Source organism: Sorex fumeus, unplaced genomic scaffold (genome assembly GCF_029834395.1).
Source record: "Sorex fumeus unplaced genomic scaffold, SorFum_2.1 ptg000044l, whole genome shotgun sequence".
Classification (NCBI taxonomy): domain Eukaryota; kingdom Metazoa; phylum Chordata; class Mammalia; order Eulipotyphla; family Soricidae; genus Sorex; species Sorex fumeus.
The window spans coordinates 15916062-15938816 of record NW_026606101.1 but is presented as its reverse complement, the minus strand read 5'-3'; the positions used below and the strand labels follow the sequence as shown (position 1 = coordinate 15938816).

General features: G+C 41.8%; 1 protein-coding gene across 1 annotated transcript in view; it reads left to right on the top strand.

Annotated features, from left to right (window-relative positions):
• Nucleotides 1-22755, top strand: part of LOC130030321 (signal-regulatory protein beta-1-like) — a 42791-nt gene that overhangs the window by 5672 nt on the left and 14364 nt on the right. The window contains 2 exon segments of the mRNA XM_056121568.1: nucleotides 215-574; nucleotides 3453-3752. Of these exon segments, the coding sequence (XP_055977543.1) occupies nucleotides 215-574; nucleotides 3453-3752 (660 nt within the window).

The window sequence follows — 22755 nt, the reverse complement described above, 5'->3', positions numbered from 1 at the left end:
TCTCTGCCATGTCCTTAACCTACTTGTTCCTCAGTTTCCTTGTTTGCATCACACTCACGAAATGAAGGTTCACTGTGGGGGAAACTCTGATTGATTCACGGCATGTGCTGGATCCATCATGCTGAACACTCAGCTAAAGGTGGTTGTTGACAGACACCTGGGGAATGCCACAGGCTGACAAGGACAAGTGAAGAGCTGCTTGTGTTTCCCTCAGGAGTGGCGAGTCAGAATGGGGAACTGCAGGTGATCCAACCAGAGAAGTCCGTGACCTTCACAGCGGGAGAGACGGCCACTCTGCACTGCCATGTGATTTCGAACCAGAGGGGGCCGCCTGCCACATGGTACAAGGATACTGAGAAGGGCCGGAAATTAATCTACAACTTCCAAGGAGGTCACTTTCCCCGAGTGACAAACGCTTCGGATGTCACAAAGAAAGGCAACGTAGACTTCTCCATCCACATCCATAACATCACACTCGCAGATGCCGGCACCTACATTTGCATGAAGTTCCACGTACGGCCTCCTTTAATCTTTGAGCCAAAGTTAGGACAAGGCACCCTGGTCACTGTGAGAGGTGAGTGGGGGCAGGGTGTGGCAGGGAGAGAGTCCTTCATCCTGTTGTGTGACCACAGACAGTCAGGCCAGTTGCCCTCCTCTGAGAGCAACAACTCAGGGCAGGTGGGGCGCTGTGTTGGTCCTCTTGTCAGTTCCACCATCAGTTTCGCGCCCTTCTGCAGATCAGGGAAGAAGGCTGCAGAGATCCTGCTGTTTGTTCAAGGCCCTCTGACAGGTTCCTGGGGCAAAGTCTGGAACCTGCTACCCCAATCTCCAGGGGTCCCATTCCCAGTGTGTCCCATCCCGTCAGCCTCATCCTGCAGGGATGAGGGAGCCAAGGTCTGAGTGACTTGCCCAGTCACCCTTTGGGCCTCACCTCTGTGCCCTGAGAAGGTTCCCCTCCGTAGGGGGCATCTCCTCTTTCCTCAGTACCTGTGGAGCTCCCAGGTGTGGCCGGCTCTTCACTGGGTGTGCTGGAAACAGCGGCCACAATTGGCAATTGCTCTTCTTGGCTGATGTTCCATGTTTGGCCTTGCAGGAAGGCCAGGAGGGGAGTAGGTGTATTTTGTTATTTCATCATCAGAAACAGGTTCAGAGAGAAGTACATATTCCTTGTTTAGCAGATGGCACCAAGTGGAGGGGGGCAGATTTGGGGGTTCAGTGTCCTCCTGTCCTGAAAATTCCTCCTGGGCTTCAGAAACAGATTCACTGTCCTCAAAGGCTCTGAATGAGCAGATCATACTCTGAATAAAATCTCAGAATGTCTCTCCCCTGGGAACAGTTTCCATGTGGTGACTGAGGGATTGTCCCATTAAGAAGCAAAATGGGTCAATTGGGGGTTTCTCCCCGAAGCTCAGAGTCCTGAATTCTGTCCTGGTAGCATAGTCTGAACTTGGACACCCTCCTGCTAAACTCCCCAGAACAGGGCAAAACTGGGACTGAGGGGAGACAGGGCCTGATGCCATGCCTGTGAGTGAGAGAATTGTCCCACTGTCCCAGGTGGTTTCCTGGTGTTAAACACATTCATGGAGCCAGGGGAAGGTGGGGGGAGCTGAGTAATAGTAAGGTATTTACCTTGTATTCGGCCAACCCAGGTTTGAACCCTAGCATCCCATATAGTCCCCCAAGCACTGCCAGGAGTAATTTCTGAGTGCAGAGCCAGGAGTAAGCCCTGAGCATTGCTTGGTATGGGCCCCAAACGAAACAAACCAAAAAAGTTTTCATGGGAAGAGTGTTGTGATGATCACACCAAATCCTTCCTTGATGCCAAACCTCTGATGCCACCAAGGCAATGAGCTGGGGCCCCTTCCATCAATTTCCCACAGAGCAACATGTGCTCCCATCCAGTTCCCTAATAGCCGACAGTGGGTTAGAAACTTTGCCAGCCTTCAGCCACCTCACCCCAAATTCCAATGAGGTGTCAACCGTGACACAACCAAGACTTGCCACTATGGAGACAAATGTTTTACAATCTGCTGACAACAGAGTTGCTCCCAGCCCAGGGATATAAAACGGTGCTGGGAAGATAACCAAGTCTACGCAGCCCTCTCCTCTCGGGGAGATGCCCTGGCCTGGCTGTGCTGATGGAGCTTTCATCTGTGTAAACAGAGTCCCACTAGACCCACCATCACCAGTTCAGACACAGGCAGGGAAGGTGGTTTCCCTGACATTGGAGTCCCAGAGGTGCACCCCTCATCTCGGTCATCACAGCTGCTTGCTTTGCTGCTCCCACCGAGTGTCTCCATCCTCTTTCCTCTTTCTTCTCCCTCCTGGTGCCCAGGTGAAGGTGATGCAGGTGAAGCGATGGGTCTCTATGTTGGTTCATGATTCCCAGGTTCTTCAATATTTTCAAGAATGAAAATGTTGAGTAATAAAGATGCTCAGACTCAGAATTGGAATGCAGAAAAGTTTATTGGAAAGTAGAAGAGAAGGGAAAAGGAATTCCTCAAGTGGGGAAGAACGTAGTAGAGAACTAAGTTAAAAGGGAGTTTTGTGTCTGTCCTTTTAAAGGCTCCTACATCTCTTACTGGTTGACAAAGAATTGCAAATGAAGCCAGAAAAATCACAGGATATCTGGCTGGTCTAAATCTCTCCAGGCATAATTGCCCATGATCTTAGTTTCCCTGTCAGTCTAAGCTCCAGGGCAGAGTTTTCTGTTCCTGGGATACCCTGGGAATGCAGAGACAGAACCTTGGGGGAGGAATGTGATAGGGGAAAGAAAGATGGAACATCTGGAAAGAGAAAACTGTGGCTTTCTCTCTCACTGACAAGAAGAAACTGAGGTTTCCTCTTCAAGAGCCTGGAGGAGGGGAGGCTGGGGGAGGCAGCGAGCAGCAGTGCTCCAGAGGCTGAGTGTTTCCTGGCATTTGCTTTCCCGGCAGCACCGCGAGGACCTTGGTCCTTATAGAAACAAAGGCTCCAGGTCTGACCAAGTAAAGGAGACAATATCTGAACCCCAATGGTCAGACTCACGGGCCTTGCTCTGCAACCTCCCCTGTGCTTCCGGGGGGACCCTGCTTGGGCACACAGCAAGCTTCACTGCAGGCCCTGTGGTTAAGCCCCCAGAAACATCGGCCTGCGGTGGTTCAAAAAACAAGAGCATGCAGCAGTCAGCCTCCCTGACCAGCGTGGATCACCCATGCCTCCTACTCCGTCTCCAGCACAGCCAGGTTGTTGCTGGCCCCGGGGAATGTGCGCTCCTGTTGTGTGCTATATATTGTGCTAGTGATTCCGTTCTTGAGCAAAGAGCACTCAGTGTTCAGCTCCTCACTGCTTAGCTCCGTAAGCCTCCCTCTGCTAGGATCAATCCCTGCAGTGGGTGGGAATTCCGTGCTGGAGCTCCACCCTTGTGATCTGTCTGTTCGCTGAGATCAGAGCTTCTGTCCTGTGCTTTTCAGTTCCACCCACCCTAGAGATTTATGAATTCCCTGAAGCAGAGAACCAGGTGAACCTCACCTGCCAGGTAAAGAAGTTCTACCCCCGGAACCTACAGCTGACCTGGCTGGAGAACGGAAACGTGTCCCTGACAGAAACGACCTCCCTCCTCCTAGAGAACAAGGACGGGACCTTTAACCAAACCAGCTGGCTCCTGGTGAACTCCTCTGCCCACCAGGAGAACGTGGTGTTCACCTGCCAGGTGGAGCACGATGGGCAGCCGGCACTCACCATATCACACACCCTGGAGTTGTCTGTGCCTGGTAAGGGTGCAAATCTACTGACCTAGACCTTCAGATTTAACTTCCTTTTAATGTTCAGTATTGTAATTAGTGCTTATTATGATGTAAATTAGAAGTCTGTAAGGTAAAATAGTTTAACTCCTCTGCCTCCTATTATTGCAAGAGGAACCACTAGAAAGATTTGTTGTTTGCTGTTTGGCATATACATACCATAAGAAATAAAGTGGAAAGGCCGTACTTCCTGGGGTCCTACCTCCCACCAGCTTCTCCTCACAGTGATGCCCATCACCATCTTTATCTGCTCACCTCCCCTCCTGTTCCCTAACCCTGCTGAGACTCAATTCCAAGCAGACCTTCCATCTGTAATTAGGAAGATCACCCAGATGACACCCACATCTTCTATCTGTGCAAACACATAGGAAAAGTCACTCAGTCCCTAACTCAAGTCCCTGAGTTAGGAACCACAAGCTTCTACATCTAATAAGTGATAATTAGATGCACTGTCCATATGTTGGGCACTGTTTAAAGACTTGCAGCATTTTTTTGTGAGAACAAATACATCTTCTCTCATGTAACACCATCAGATTTTTAGGAGACTTTAGTCATAGAAATCAGGTTTTAGTCAGATCAGGTTTTCAGAAAATTTCAGTCTAAGACCCAGCACCATTCCAGCATACCCTCTGGTGTTACCATCTGCTGGCCAGGGGAACTGAACAATTTTCTTAAAAGAAGATGCACACAGAAGTTGCTTGATAGTGTCCACAGGACCATAGCCTTGTATGTACATCCAGCTAAAAATTGAATCCATGATTATGCCATCCTATTAAGATCAAAACCAGCACAATTATGCCTTTAGTAAAAATAACACCTATTTCCCAATGCTCATAAAATGCAATATATATTAAAATTTCCAAAATGCAACAAGGTTTTGTGCTCCCAAAATGATTGAGATTCATCTATAAATACTTAGTAGAATTTTCTGTGAAACCATCTGTCCTTGAATATTTAGGGAGGATATTTTAAAACATGAACTCATTTTTTTTACTTTAGATATCTCTCTCATTGAAGCCCAAATTCACACTATTCATGTTCTCTGGGCAAGCTTCTGATGACCTGACAGGTTGGACTTGTATTGGCCTAAAAGAGAAAATCTGGGAGTCATTTTATCGAAGCACAGTGATAATTTATCTTGGTGGAATCTCACAGACCATGGGGAACTCCTGAATATTGAGTCTCAGTTTCCTATTATCATCATCATCATCATAATAATAATAATAATGTTGATGATAGTAATGTGACCCATAAGGGATTGAGGACCAAGTCAGTTAACCAGACTCCACTGAGGTGTCACTGAGCACATTCTCTTAGCACTTCATTCAAGGCAGACAATCCTCCTTTCTGAGAAGATATTATGGGAGAATGGGGATCCATTTTATACTGATTCCCCTGTCCTAACCTGGGGAACCTAACCTGGGTGCAAAAGTTTCAAAGTGATGGACTTACAGATTTTCAGGTGGAGCAAGTAGGGGCTCCTGGGAATGGACTTCTGTGTAGCTGTTCTAATATCTCCTCCTGTCCCTTGATTTCTAGATTCAAGGCCATCTTTTCTATTCCTCACACTTTCCCTAAGCCTCCTCTTAGGCACAAAGATGATGATGGTGATATCTGCCTCTATCATGTACCTCGTCAGGAAGTTAGAGATCTGACCATACATTTTGGAAAATGAAAACCAGGTTAAGGTCTGTCCCTGAAAGAGCAAATAGCAGCAAAAATAGAAAAAAATCTAAAATTTTATGGAACTACAAAAGAATTGAATGATCAAGATAATTTTGAAAAAGAAGATCTACATTGAAGGCATGATGTTTCCTGATTTTGCATTATACTACAAAGCTATAGTACTAAAAAATATCTAATTGGCATAAAAACACACATGCAGATAAATATAAAAGAATTGATGACAAACACATGAATCATCAAACTATTCACCCACATAGGTATCAAGAACATAAAATGGGAGACCCAGAAGTTCAAAACTTCCACACTCCACAATCACCACCATGCTGGCAGCAAACTCCACTGCCTCAGGACGAGACTCATCTAGAAATTAATCTGCTGAAAAATTCAGGCATGCGGGTTTTGTGACTAAAATCTCAAGGCTTTCACAGAGTCAGGATGGGCTATCTCCCCTCATCTCCCTATATTTCTGGAAACCCAGGCAGTCATACCCACGAACCATCACTGGCTCCATGTAAACTCATTTACAGACCAAGATCCAGAGACTCATAAATAAATCTCGAAAGAGAGCAACAACCTGCAGAAGACTCTTCTGGACACTCAGGCAAGGCTGAGTCATCAAGGGCATTCTGGAGTGGGGTAGGTCAGCCCAGTGCCTGCCCAAACAGAGCCCTGGCAGCCCAAAACTCCCACAATCCATACTCATCACCATGACCTCCTGCTGGACTCCACTACTGTGAGATGAACCTCATTCGGAAATTAATCTGCTGAAAATTTCAGCTATGCGGATTTTGTGACTGAAATCTCCAGGCTCTCACAGAGTCAGGATGGGCTACCTTCCACCATGTCCCCATACTTTTGGAACCCTGGCTGTCATGCACATGCCCCAAAGATGTCACCCCACCAAAAATTTATCTTCAGTTATACTACCTCGTTAAAAACTTCAAATTTCCTGGAATGACATCTTAAACTCTACAAAACTGATAAACTAGTAGCAGCACACCAGATTGGATGGGATGTAACAGAGAAAGCAGCCAATCTTGATTAACAAAATGTAAACACAAAAGGCTTAACCTGTAGTAACATCTTAGTAATCTCTTATACAAGGACTTAATGGCTCCATATTGAGATACAATTTTCATTAAGTTTTTTCTAAGGAAGCAATTTTTTAATAATTATGTTAGCAAATTATTGATAACAATCAATAAAAAAAATTATTGACGGCCTGCTATGGGGGCAGGCTTAAGAGTGGTTGGGAAAATTGGAGACAATGGTGGAGGGAAGGTGTAATTGTGGTGGGATTGGTGTTGGAATATTGAAGCCTATAACAAATCATCATGAAAAACTTTGCAAACCACAGTATTTATTATATAAGGTGTAAGGGGAAGCTTACATTTTTCTATTACCTTACCTATTGCCTTACCTATTCCATGTATAATCCAAAACATATTAACACTGAATTGCTTTAAAAGTGTTATTAATGTCAGGTGAGATGATTATTACTATAACTAGATCCAAGTATAAGATAAAATTTAATGTAATATACTATAGATTCCAGAGTTGAAAATGTAAATATGTAAATGAGAATAGGCATTTTTATATTATGTTGAATGATTCTAATTTTCTTATTTAATACATAGGTCAAAATCATAAAGTAATCACTAATTGGCCTTCACTGATTTATTTGCTGATCATCATATTTCTCAGATTTTAAAGTTTTATTGGAATAAATAATATAAAGTAAATTAGTTATTGTCAAAGTGGGCAGGTTGGGATATGGAGGGAAACTGCAGATATTGGTGGAAGGTGGTCACACTATTGGTGTTGGAACACTAAATGCTTGAAACAACTGTATAATGAAAACCTTATAAATCACTGTGCTGTTAATAAAATAATTAATAAAAAGGAACATAAAATGGGGGAAAGAATGGCTCTTCAAAAATTGTTGGGGAATGTTTTATTTTTGATGTGGGAAAAAGAATAAAAATGAACACCTATCATGTTCCATATGCAGAATTCAAGCTAATTGATTGGGGGCCAGAACAATAGTACGGCAGTTAAGGCAGTGTAGCATGCATCCTGAGTGCAGAGCCAGGAGAAACTCCTGAGCATTGTTGAGTGTGATATAAAAAGCCAAAGCAAATTGATTAAGGACTTGAATATAATAACTTAAATTTTAAAATTCCTAGAAGAAAATAGATATGAAGTTTTTGCCATTGCTTTCGATAAAGATAGCTGAAACAGACCAAAGTAAAGACAATAAATGCAAAAATTGGTGGGACCACAGTTAACTGCAAAATTTTTATGGAGCAAAGAAAACCATCAACAAAATGAAAAGACAACTACAGAAAGGGAAAATTTATTTGCATATTTATTTTATATCTTTTAAGGGGTTGCTATAAACTTTACATTAAGAACTCAAGCATTTCAGTAGTAAACACACACACACACACACCGCACGTACAGACTCTCTCTTTCATACACACACGAGTAAGCATTGGCAAAAATAACTGAATAGACATTTCCCCACCAATAAAATATTCAAGTAATCATCAGTTGCAAGAAAAGTTGCTCAAACAGATACTCAAAAGGGAAATGCAAATAAAAATCACAATAGAAGATTACTTCACAGATTATAATAACTTGCCAAAAAGAAAAGAGATCCAAAATATTGGTGAGAATGTGAAGAAAATAAAATAGCTTGAAGGCTGGAAAGATAGTACCACAAGTAGGGTGCTTTCCTCGCACACAACTAACCCAGGTATGATTCCTGTCATCCCATATGGTCATGGTCCCCTGAGCACCAACAGGAATAATTGCTGAGTGGAGAGCCAGGAATAACACCTGAGCACCACTGGGTGCTGCTCAAAAACTAAAAAAGACAAAAAAGTTTTGAGCTGTTAGATGAAATGCAAATTGGTAAAACCTCTGAGGAATAAAGCCTAGCAGTTCCTCAAAAAATTAAAAATAGCTTCCACAACTCGATTTCAGACTCTCTAGCCAAAGGAAACAAAATCACATTTTGAAGAGAGAGCAGTAGCTCTTATCCATTGCAGCATTATTTACAGTAGTTATGACACTGGAACAAACTAATTGTTAAGTATCTACACACACAAGGTACATCCATGTATGATAAAATATTTTTAGCTATGAAAGGACACCATGCCATTTGCAACAACACATATGAACCTTCTAGCCATTACACTGAGGTCTGTCAAAGAAAAATACTGTAGAATTTCTTTTTATCAAGAAAACTCTTATGTGGAATTGGTTTCCAGAAACAGAATACATGTGATTGGAGTGAGATTTGAGGAAATGTGTGAAAAGTGGTCAAAAAGAGCTGATTTCCTCTTATAAAATAAGTAAATCCTGTTGAGGCAGTGTACAACATGGTGAGTATAGTAAAGTAAGTAAGTAAAGTAAAGGCCCTCCCGTTGATCATCGATTTGCTTAAGCGGGCCCAGTAACGTCTCCATTGGAGACTTTGTTGTTACTGTGTCTGGCATATCGAATACTCTCGGTAGCTTGCCGGGCTCTCCGAAAGGGGCGGAGGAATCGAACTCGGGTCGGCCATGTTGGCTGCGCGCAAGGCAGACGCCCTACCCGCACAGCGGTGGTGAGTATAGTAACAATACTATATCAAACATTGCTTAGAGTATGTTTTAACACTGTCTTCTTAAAAATAATTATGACCATAAAATAATGAATGTTAGCTAAACTTGCAGTGTTATCTTTTTAATGTACAATACATCTGATTATTTCTTGTGCACTTTACTACAATTTTAGAAATCAATTCATTATGTATTCTTTTTTGTATTAAATCACCGTGAGATACAGTTACAAAGCATTCATGTTTGAATTTCATTCATAAAATGATCGAACACCCATCCCTCCACCAGTGCACATTTTCTACAACCAATGTCCCCAGTATCCCCCTCCCCCCACCTCACCCCTCCCCATGCATCTGTGGCAGACAATTTCCCCCCTAATCTCTCTCTCTCTACTTTTGGGCATTATGATTTGCAATATAGATACTGAGAGGCTATCATGTTTGGTTTTTTATCTACTTTCAGCACACACCTCCCATCTGAAACTATCCCTCCAACCATCATTAACTTAGTGATCCCTTCTCTATTCTAGCTGCTTTATCCTCCAGCTCATGAGGCAGGCTGCCAACCATGGCGCAATATTCCGGGCCCTGTCTACTGCCCTTGGGTGTCAGTCTCGTATAATATTATAGAAATCAATCCTAAATAGCAAAACTGGGCAAAGCATTAATCTTATTTAAGGAATTATTATTCTGTATTATATGTCTTTAGCATTAATACTTTTTTTAAAAAAATAATAATGAAAGTACATAGTAACTCCTTTTGAGTATATGTAATTAATAAAATGTAAATGGATTAAAATAAGAACTATAAAACAACTCAAATGTCCAAAAATAGATGACTGAACAAAGGAACTATGGCATATATACACAATATATTCCATATTTCATGTACTGACTACTCAAAAGGGAAATGCAAATAAAAATCATAATGAGAGATTACTTCACAGATTATAATAACTTACCAAAAAGACAAGAGAACCAAACTTTGGTGAGAATATGGAGAAAAGAAAATAGCTTGAGGGCTGGAGAGATAGTACAGCAGGTAGGGTGTTCTGTATATGAAAAAATAAAATCAGACAATTTGCATGAGCTGGAGGGTATCTTGCTGAATAAGTGAGCCAGAGGAGAGAGACAGATACAAAATGATCTCTCTCCATGCAAAATATTAATACCCATACTAAAGGAACAATATATTTTCAAAAACAACAGAATCTAAGAACTGATCTGTAGAACAGAGCTAATTAAGGGAGTGAGGCTTGGGGAGCGGGTGGAGACGGTGAGGCAGTCATGAGGAAGGTAAAAGGGGGTCCCTGGGAGGACCCTGGAGGGAAATGGGCATGACAGTGGAGGATCTGGTTTCGGAGTGTTGTATGTATAAAACCCTACCATTCACAGTATAGTAAAACTGAAAATCACAGTGACTGAAAGAAAATTTAGAAAATAATCAACATTGCTATGATAGGTAATGAGATGAAGAAATTAATGGAAGATGCAATTAATAACCTTGAAAAATTTTTAAAAGTGTCCAAATAGAAATGAAGGAGCCAAAGAGTACCGTAACTGAGCAAAAAAGCACAGTGGGACTTAAAAAGAATAGAAACTGAAACTCTAATCAGTGACCTTTAGACAAGGTTATATGATTACATTAACAACAACAATAAAAAGGACAACAAACGAGTTAAGAAATAGACACATGTATTAAGATGACATTATGGGAATTTCTAATGGAGATAAATGAGAAGGAAAGGATTTTGATGAAAGAAAAAATAACTGAAAACTTTCCCAATTTGTGAGCAGGGAGATATGCACCCTGACCCAGGTAGCTCAAGGAATTCAAAACAAAATAAATCCAATCAGAAGAACACCAAAATACTTCGTGGCAAGAACCAAAGAAAGAAAGATGGACCCTAAAAGAAGCAAGAGAAAGCAAAGCCTCATTTTGGGATCTTCAAAATATTCATAAGAAATTTCAAATAAACGTTTTTAGACCAGAAATAATGTGATATATCCCAAGTTTTAAATAAAATAATTAAATACTATAACCAAGAATCATCTACCTGTCATATTATCACTCAAATTTGTAACTGTGATAAAAAGTACTTTCAACCAAAAACAACTGAAGGCATTCACTGTCTTTAAACTTGCTCTATAAGTAATACAACTTCTATTTAAAAAAAAAATTCCATTTGGAGGCATAAAGATACATAAAAACGAAAAATGATGGAATGATGGAGATAAATCATGGGCACTCACAGATCAAATTTGAGACTTATTGTTTAATGCAAAATAAAAAAATAAGCTTAGAGCTCCTGATGGCAACTTTTAGGTAAAAATGCTTAGGAGAAGCTAATAGTAATAGGCAATAGATACTTAACACCTCATAAAATCAAGCCTCAAGGTGCAGGTGAGAGTAGAAAAAGAAAAAGCCCAAGAAACAAAGTCAATCTTTAAGAACATCCAAAATGCTCATAAGAGAATGGCCAAAAATTCATTTTTGTCAATTTCACTTAATGTTAACAATTTGCACCCCATCCCCCATCAAAAGGCACAGACTGACAAAATAGATTAGGAAATGAATAAAAGTCACTTCTACTTACAAGAGACACACTTAAACATTCACTATACACACAGGATCAGAGTATTAGTCTAGAGAAAAAAACAGACAGGAAAGTGGCAGCCTAAAAAAATGCGGGGATAGCCATACTTGTGCCAGATTAAAGAGCATTTAAATTTAGTTTAACAGTAGATATAAATTCTCATTATATGCTAAGGGATCAAGATGCATGCAGCAAATGAAGGAGCAGCAGAGTACTTACAGAGACTAGGTTGGACCTGAGGAGATACATTAATGGCGACACAGTAGCAGTGGGAGACTACAATAGCTCACTCTTATCACTGACCAGATAGAAAATCAATAAGAAAATCCAAGTCTGAAACGAGGATCTGTAAGAGCTGGCATTAATAGACATGTACAGGGCTCAACCCACACCCACCCCTCCCATCCCCAAATCCGTATGCACATTCTTCTCCAGTTCACATGGAACTTCTATAGGTTAATTCACATTCTGAAATTCAAAGCAAGTGTACATTAAGCTACAAATAGAGTAATCTTATAAAATCTCTTTTCAGACCACACTGCTATGAAGATAGAAATAGAAGAAAAAGCAAGGAAATGCTCAAATATTTGTAAGTTAAACAAGTGTTCTTCAATAATCTTTGAATCACTGTTACTGTTACTGTCCTCCCATTGTTCATCGATTTGCATCAATAACGTCTCCATTGTGAGACTTGTTGTTACTGTTTTTGGCATATTGAATACATCATGGGTAGCTTTGCCAAGCTTTGCTGTGTGGGTGAGATACTCTCGGTAGCTTGCAGGCTTAGGAAAGGACAAATAAAACCTAAAATACAGAAGAAAGAAGATAATAATTTTAAATAAAAGAATACAAATTACACTGGTGGAGGGATGGGTGTAGGAATACTGTATGACTGAAATCCAATCATGAACAGCTTTGTAAAAAAATAAATTAAAAAAAGAGTATAAATCAAAAAGGCAATGCAAAATATAAAAAAAAACACAGAATCTGGTTTTTGGAAAGAATAATAAGAGATTGTCAACTCTTTAGACTCCCAAGAAGAAAAAGAGTGAATTCCAATAAATCAGATCGAAAATGAAAAGGAAGAAGTTACCCCAGAAATTTTAAAAAATCTTAAGATATTACTAAGAATACATTGATGTCATCAACCTGAAGAATCTAGAAGAAACAGACAAAATTTTAGAATCATTAAAACTGAATTAAGAGAAAGTACAAAATAATGCACAGATAAATTGTTTGCAAAAATGTAAACATCAGTAAGAAATATCTCCCCAAACAAAATCCAGATCCCAACAAGTTCATTAACATATCTGTGGTCCATTCTAAAAGGGTTAAATACTCATACTCATACTTTTCTATTTCTTCCAGAGAATTCAAGAAACTGGAATTCTTTCTAATAACTTCTGTGAGGCCTACATTACCCTAGTACCAAAAGCAGAGACACTACTGAAAAAGAAAATTACAGAAAAAGATCCATAATGAACATAGAAAAAATCTCTGACTCTTAGGAAACCAAATTCAATGATATATAAATATATCAAAAGGATCCTACATCATGAATTAGTGATACTATAGGTCTTCAAGGATTGTTTAACATATGCAAATCAAGTTATATGATATAGCATGTCAATGTCAACTAAAGCAGATGGTTACATAAACAGATGCAGAGCTGTTTTTGACAAGTTGAACACCCATTCATCATAAAAATTCTCAACAAAATAGGGATATAAGGAACTTGCCTCAATATAGTATAGGTCACATATAACAAATCTACAGCTAACTTTGAACTTAATGGTGCAAACCTCTCTGAAATTAGCACAAGGCAAGGATGTCCACTTTCACAACTGTTATTCAATATATTATTGAAAGTTCTAACCATAGCAATTAGGCAAGAAAAAAGAAATCAAAGGTGTTCAAATTGGGAAAGAAGAAATTAAATTGTTGCTATTTGAAGATGATATGATAACATCTATAGATGACCCTAAAGACTCCTCCAAGCAACTTTAGAAACGATAAACCAGTATATTACGTATCAGGCAACAAAATCAATGCACAAATGTATGTTGCATTTCTGTATGCAAACAATGGATAAGAGAACTATTTTAAAAAAAAAGCATTTAACGTTGTTGCACACAGCCGAGCCGGGTTCGATTCCCAGCATTCCATAAGGTCCCCCCAGCACTGCCAGGAGTGATTCCTGAGTGCATGAGCCAGGAGTAACCTCTGTGCATTACTGGGTATGACCCAAAAAGAAAAAAAAATCAAAAACATTTAATGTTGTATCCAAAATACTGGATGATCTCACTCACCTGTGGTATGTAGAGAAATAAAGGAATAAATAAATCCTGGATACTGGATTGCAGACCTGAGAATATGAAGTACAGGTACCTGAGGTGGTGAGGGGAGTGACGAGGTGACACAAGGATGTTGGTGGGGTCTTGGGCACTTTGATGATGGCAATGTGAGGTAGTACATACTCAAACCACATTTGTCAGTCAACAAATAGGGAGGGTGTGGTGGAGAGGGGAGGGAATAAAGATCAGACAAGGACAGAAGCGATACAAGGACAGTGGCAGAGGGCCATGACAATTTTGTTGTTAGTAAGCACTGTAGCACTGCACTGTAGCACTGTCCTCCCATTGTTCATCGTTTTGCTTGAGTGGGCACCAGCAACATCTCACAACAAATTGTGAGACTTGTTGTTACTGTTTTTGGCATATCGAATATGTCACAGGGAGCTTGCCAGGCTTTGCCGTGAGCGAAATACTCTCGGTAGCTTGTCGGGCTCTCTGAGAGGGGTTATTGGTGGTAATGTGTAATAACTTTGAATGCCAATACTATAAACTTAAAAATGATTAAAACCATATCACCTAAACTATAGGGTTGGAGGGATAGCACTGCGGTAGGGCATTTGCCTTGTGTGCGGCCAACCTAAACTATAATAGAAGAAATTAGGTTGTGTCCAGAAATAACAAGTAACTAAGAATCAACTTAACAAAGGATAATTACTCATATACCCAAAACTACAAATCACTGTTGAAAGAAATAAAAGAAGACACGATAAAATGGAAACAATATTCCACATTTGTGACTAGAAAGAATTAACACTGTTACAACGATGATTTTACCCAAAGAATTATGTTGATTCAATGCAGTCCCTGAAAAAATGTTTCATCGACATTTTTCAAGCCATACAACAAAAACTACTAAAATTTGTATAGAACCATGCACTTCCTGATGAGCCAGAGCAATTCTAAGGAAAAAGCATAAGTAGGGAGGCACCTATTTACTAATTTTATTTTATTTTATTTTTTTCTTTTTGGATCACACCCAGCGTTGCACAGGGGTTACTCCTGGCTCTGCACTCAGGAATTACTCCTGGTGGTGCTCAGTGGACCATATGGGATGCTGGGAATCGAACCTGGGTCATTTGCGTTCAAGGCAAATGCCCTACCCACTGTGCTATTGCTCCAGCCCCAGTTATTTACTAATTTTAGACTACACTAAAAACTGCAGTAATCAAATAGTGTGATGACAGATTAAAATTAGACTTCCAGACCAGTAGAATAACGTTGAAGTCCCATTGTTTGGGTTTTTAATTTTAATTTTTCTCTTTCACATTGAAATAGTTTTATTTTGTTATTATCATAATTTGGCAACATATTGATAATTTACTGAACTCACGCTTCACTCAAATGAAAGAATCCTGAGTTCCGACTTCCATTGACAATCAAGAATCAGGGACGCTGTCTCATTTGCCAAGGTGTCGAAAATCAGATGGGCGACAGCATTCAGCCAATGAGAAGGACAACATGGAGGGCGGGATCCACAGATCCCGAAGGAAAAATAAATAAATAAAAAACAGGTTCCAAAAAGAGCCGAGACCATCGGGAAGCCCCAGATGGGGTAGGTCCCGCATCCCGCCTCCCCCAGATGGAACCCCGGTGACCAGAAGCCTCTACAACCACAGCCGAGTATGCGGGAACTTGGACTTTTCCTCAAAACCGCGCGGCCGCTCACGCGGCCGCGCAACATCTCTCTGTATACAAAGTGATCCATGGGAAGTAAACCACCCAACGTTTCTCTCTGAAAATCATAGTTAAGCTTGGAGCATGGCCACAGCCCCAGAAACACAAGGACTTAATGCATAACCCAGCAGCTTGGAGCAGAAAAGTGAACGGGCTATGCATTAATCCAGGCCATCATGACTATCCGGAGGGGAAAGGGTGTTGCCCCATTCGCCCTCTCCTCTCTGGAAAGAAAGATGGCGGCCACATGGGAGCCTTGTGGACAGCAGGTATGAGCCCGGGGTGAGGGGGCGACTAAAACCTCATGGGAAAGGGGGCATTCCGGTCCGTCCTTCACGCCCTACCGAGGTCGACAGTTGCCCCCCACGAGCGGCTCTCCAGCACGGCCACGGCCCCAGAAGCACAAGGACTTAATGCAGAACCCGACAGCTTGGAGCAGAAAAGTGAATGGACTATGCGTTAATCCAGGCCATCAGGTCTGTCCGGAGGGGAAAGGGTGTTGCCCCAGTCGCCTTCTCCTCTCTGGAAAGAAAGATGGCGGCCACATGGGAGCCTTGTGGACAGCAGGTATGAGCGGGGGGTGTGGGGGCGACTAAAACCTCATGGGAAGGGGGGCGTTCTGGTCCGTCCTTCACGCCCTACCGAGGTCACCAGTTGCCCCCCACGAGCGGCTCTCCAGCACGGCCACAGTCCCAGAAGCACAAGGACTTAATGCAGAACCCAGCAGCTTGGAGCAGAAAAGTGAAAGGACTATGCGTTAATCCAGGCCATCATCTCTGCCCGGAGGGGAAAGGGTGTTGCTCCCTTCCGCCCTCCTCCCTCTGGAAAGAAAGATGGCGGCCACATGGGAGCCTTGTGGACAGCAGGTATGAGCCGGGGGTGTGGGAGCGACTAAAACCTCATGGGAAGGGGGACGTTCCGGTCCGTCCTTCACACCCTACCGAGGTCACCAGTTGCCCCCACGAGCGGCTCTCCAGCACGGCCACGGCCCCAGAAGCACAAGGACTTAATGCAGAACCCGGAGCTTGGAGCAGAAAAGTGAACGGACCATGCGTTAATCCAGGCCATCAAGTCTGCCGGAGGAGAAAGGGTGTTGCCCCATTCGCCCTCTCTTCTCTGGAAAGAAGGATCACGGCCGCATGGGAGCCTTGTGGACAGCAGGTATGAGCCAGGGGAGCGGGGGCGACTAAAACCTCATGGGAAGGGGGGCGTTCCGGTCCGTCCTTCACGCCCTACCGAGGTCGCCAGTTGCCCCCCACGAGCGGCTCTCCAGCACGGCCACGGCCCCAGAAGCACAAGGACTTAATGCAGAACCCGACAGCTTGGAGCAGAAAAGTGAATGGGCTATGCGTTAATCCAGGCCATCATCTCTGCCCGGAGGGGAAAGGGTGTTGCTCCCTTCCGCCTTCCTCCCTCTGGAAAGAAAGATGGCGGCCACATGGGAGCCTTGTGGACAGCAGGTATGAGCCGGGGGTGTGGGGGCGACTAAAACCTCATGGGAAGGGGGGCGTTCTGGTCCGTCCTTCACGCCCTACCGAGGTCACCAGTTGCCCCCCACGAGCGGCTCTCCAGCACGGCCACAGCCCCAGAAGCACAAGGACTTAATGCAGAACCCAGCAGCTTGGAGCAGAAAAGTGAACGGACTATGCGTTAATCCAGGCCATCAGGTCTGTCCGGAGGGGAAAGGATGTTGCCAGTCGCCTTCTCCTCTCTGGAAAGAAAGATGGCGGCCGCATGGGAGCCTTGTGGACAGCAGGTATGAGCCGGGGGACTGGGGGCGACTAAAACCTCATGGGAAGGGGGTCGTTTCGGTCCGCCCTTCACACCCTACCGAGGCCACCAGTTGCCCCCCACTAGCGGCTCTCCAGCACGGCCACGACTCCAGAGCACAGAAACCAATTTCTTAACTATCTGACTTTCTGTAGAAATACTTCCAGGGTCAATAAGTAAAATAGCAGAAATCCAAAACCAACATATAATTCTTGAACCCAGCTGTAGACAGCAAATCACTTCACAATGCTTTGTCAGCATGTCTGACTTGGGGGGGGTTGGTGAACTCTAAATAATAGTGGTGAATCTTTTATTGAAACAATGAATCTAATCAAAGCAGATAGAGTGTTAACTAGAATTCATCTGCCCCACAGGGACTGGGAGGGGTGGGGGGTGGGGTTTTATTGGGGTTCTTCATGGTAAAAAATAAGTTTTGGTAAAGGGAAATGTGCTTGATATTTGCATGACTGAGACCTAAACCTGAAAGCTTTGTAACCTTTCCCATGGTGATTCAATAAATAAAAAAATTTAAAAAAAATCAGATGGGCTGGACACGTAATGAGATTTAGAGATGACCGCTGAACTAGAGCCATTACTGATGGATTACACTGGACATCAAAAGATCGTGTGGACGCCCATCTATGACATGGTCAGACTTATTCGTCAAGACCCTGAATTGAATGATCGGTTTGAGGCCCTTCATGTTCCTAAAAAGAGCAGACGTTAGCTCTTAGGGCTACATTAGCATGCAACAGGGACGAATGGAGACATTACTGGCACCAGCTCGAGCAAATCGATGAGTAACGGGATGTCAAGTGATCAAGTTGATAATAGTTTTAGACAAAGCACTGTTGCACTGTAGCACTGTCCTCCCGTTGTTCATCGATTTGCTCCAGCAGGCACCAGTAACGTCTGTTACTGTTGTGAGACTTGTTACTGTGTTTGGCATACTGAATACGCCACAGGGAGCTTGCCAGGCTCTGCTGTGCAGCCGGGATACTTTTTGTAGCTTTCCTGGCTCTCTGATACGGATGGATGAATCGAACCCTGACCAGCCGCATGCAAGGCAAATGCCCTAACAGCTGTGCTGTTTGTTGCTGGGCTGGAGCTAGCACAGCGGGTAGGGCATTTGCCTTGCAAGTGGCCATCCCAGGTGACCCGGGTTTGATTCCTCCACCCTTCTCAGAGAGCCCCGCAAGCTACCAAGAGTATCTCGTCCAACGGCAAAGCCTGGCAAACTACCCATGACATATTCAATATGCCAAACACAGTAACAAGTCTCATAATGGAGACATTACTGGGCCCACTCGAGCAAATCGATGAACAACGGGAGGACAGTGACAATGACAGTTGATAATAGTATTGGATACATACATATTTTGAAATAATTTAGTTGAACAATCACTTTTATAATAAGTAATAATATAAAAATTTATATGAACCTACTGTTCTGTCTTGGAACCTATTAGTATATTGCTATTTTGTTCCATGATCATTTTAAAACAACATTCTGACTATGGGATTTATATTCTCTAGTATGATTTATCATTTTACCACCTCTCTCTATATATGCACACACATAAATATGAGGAAACATGTCATATATCATTATATATTTTAAATGTCATTGGATACTCATTTTATTGTATACAGTATTCAGGAACTTAGTTTTGTTATTCCTCACATAGCTTGTAGGATTTGCTCAAGATACATGTAGCTCCATTTCATTAATTTTCCATTACTCCAAAGTTTTATGTTTAAGAAAAGCTCTCAACTGATTCTCCTCAAACTGAATAGTGAGGCTCTGTTAAAGTTTTGTTAGCACAACTTTCTTGTTTGTCTTGTTTTGTTTTGGGCCACACCTCACCATGCTCAGAGCTTATTCCTGGATCTGCACTCAGGAGTCACTCTTGATGATGCTTGAGGGACCATATGGAATGCCAGGGACCTAGCTCAGGTTGGCTGCATGCAATGCAAACACCTTACCTACTGTACTATTGCTCTGGCTCCTCCTAGCACAACTTTACAACAAACATTCTTTGGTAGAATCTCTTCTGTTCCTGTGATATGAGTAGCAGTGTTGTCTCATTTGTTTATTATTTTTCCTTTATTTTTTTTCTTAGTTTTTTTTATTGTATCACTGTGAGATATACCCTTACAAAGCTGTTCCTGATTGGGTTTCAGTCATACAGTGTTCCAACACCTATCCCTTCACCAGTGTACATTTCCCAGCACCAGTGTCCCCAGTTTCCCTTTCATCAAGCCCCCCCCACATCTGCCTCGGTAGCAGATACTTTTCTTTTCTCTCGCTCTCTCTCTCTCTCTCTCTCTCTCTCTCTCTCTCTCTCTCTCTCGCATTGTGGTTTGCAATACAGATACAGAAAGAGCAACAGAGATATTACTTTACCTACTTTTAGCACTCAGTTCTTGACCAGTGTGATCATTCCCAGCTATTATTGTCATACTGGTCCCTTCTCTATCTTACCTACATTCTGCCCCACATACACAGCCAGTGGTTGATTTCAACCACTGGCTGGTCCTTGTAGTTCCTGTTTTCCCTGGCCGTGGATATTAATCTTGTAATATATACATATATACATACCACAAATGAATGCTGTCATTATATATCTGTCTCTGACTTATTTCACTAAGCATGGTACGCTCCATGTCCATTTATAGACAAATTTTCATGACTTCATTTTTCCTAACAGCTGCATAGTATTCCATTGTGTTGACTTGCCTTTATTCAATTGTCTGTTCTCAGGCACTCAGGTTGTTTCCAGATTCTGACTATTGTGAATAGTGCTGCAATGAATATACGAGTGCAGATGGTGTTTCTGCCAAGTGTTTCTGGACCTCCAGAGTATATTCCCAGAAGTGGTATTGCTGGGTCAAACAAGAGCTCAATTTCCAGTTTTTTTGAGGAATGTCCGTATTGTTTTCCAGTCTTCATTCCCACCAACAATGAAGGAGAGTTCATTTGTGTATTTTATAAGCATAAAAAGGTTTAATTTGAACCATGCCACTGGATCCCAAGGCAGGCTATTTCAATCAGGGCTCCCCAGAGGAGGGTGGGTGAGACCCCCTCCCTGCCCCTAGGGGCCCAGCCCCGGAAGCTAAAAACCTCCAGAACTCAACTGCTGTCATGCTCACGGCTACTCTCCTCACCCTTGGGCTGAGCCTCACCCAAAAGTGTACCTATTCTTGGACCACGCAGCAGCTCACAGGACACACCCTACCTATACTTCAAGAATACCACACCACATTTAATGGGGTTCAAAGTAGGAGGCAACCAATCTTAGAGGGAATTTTTTAACAGACCTATATAAGGTTTTAATGGCCCCCGGGTGAAATACAACAATCTTTACACTCCTTTCTCTAAGGGTACTTTTTTGTAGCATTTTCAACATTTTTTCATAACAATACAAAATATATTATTTCAGTTCTGCTTTGTGGCAGGGATTGGGGTTCTGGATGTAAATATCTGAAATATGGTGATGAGAAGGTGTAATGGTGGTGGAGTTTTTGTTTGAATATTAAATGTAATCAAATATTGTGAACTACTTTATAAAATAAAAAATAAGGTTTTATTTAATTATGAACATTTTGTTTTGTCCATTCATTTATTTGATGTAATTCTATTTTTCTGGAGGGGTGTTTGTGTGTGTGTATGTGTGTGTTTGTGTGTGTGTATTTGTAGGGATAGTAGGGATCTTTTCTGTCCTAAAATACTCAGCACTCACTGTTCTCAATGCCATCTCCACCTTATATTTCCACAAAACTTGTCATTTGATTCCTTAAACAACACTAATCAGACAAAATTTGTTTTTAATAATATCTTATTGTTGTTTTAGATGAGGCAGCAGGTTAACAAGAGTATTAACATTTATGTAGAGTAAATTAGCTTTTATATTAAATTTGAGAATGATAAAATGACAACTTAAAAATATCTCCTAGACTCAGTGAAAACAATCCTAGTTTCAATAAAGTGGAAGGAGACTGGAAGAACTTAATAGAGCGGTCTTTTGGGGGAACTTTGGATTGGGAATGATGAGAATTAAATACATATAGAGTTATCATGATAAAATCCCTAAAATTTCATCATATTGTCAATTAGTAGCACTGTAGCACTGTTCTCCTGTTGTTCATTGATTTTCTTGAGCGGAAAACCAGCAATAATAATTTATCTTTTAAGACATCAATAATCAAATAGTTCCACACATGAAAATTTAACATCCCACAATTTTCAACCTTCCAGAAGCAACCACTTTCAACTTGTCTAATGGATTACTTAAATGTTGCTGCTGTATCTAATTCAGTATCCTTGCATGCTGCATTTTGATTTCTTGCTCTTAGATATTGCTTACTAACTTCCCTATTCAGGTGATGAGGAAAAACTGTTCCATCACATCTCACATGCACACACGTCTAGAATACATCACCCTAATGTCATTCTATTATAATTTGGGACGCCTTCCAACATCTATATTATAAAGATTGTGAAGTTTTAATTTATGGCTGAATCTTATAATGTTGATTCTCTTATGCATCTAGTTGCAATCATGTTCACACTAAAATGCAGAACAAGTTCATGACCACAAAGGTCTCCTGTGGGACAATGCTCAGAAGTGACTCAATTATTACCACCTAGCCTCTGCCAAATACTGATTTGTTCTCTAGCAATGAAAAGTAACTGAATTCACACATTTTGATATTTTGCTTTTGGGCCACACCATACTTCTCTTGCCTCTGTACTCAGGGGTCACTCCTGGCAGGGTGTGGAGAACCATATGGGGACTGAACTTGGACCAGTAGCATGCAAAGCAATTTCCCTACCTGCTGTACTATTTCTCCAGCCACCTTGATTTTATTTTTTCATGAAATGTAAGATTATTGATTCATTTACATGTGGTTGCACATATGAAAGACATCCCTTTTTTATTGCTTGTTATCAGTTCTTGGAGTGGCAGTATAATGCTGAAAGTAAGGCTTGTGTTAGAGAGGACAAAGAAGCAGGCTGAGTGGACAGAACAACAGGGACCTGGGGGTCAGAACACTGGTGCTGGCTGACTGGAACACACTGAAGTAACAGTCCTGAATGTGTTCCCCTGTGACCCGACTTCCTTGTATGAGAAAGCAGACCCGTAGGAAAGTTTTGCCCCAAACTGCCAAGGCATGAAGTAATGAAGTGACTTAGCTTAGAAGAGTTATTGTAAGAATAATTATGCTTATAGTCAAAGTATTATGTGTGTCCCCTCACCACCCAAGTCCCAAAAACAATGTCA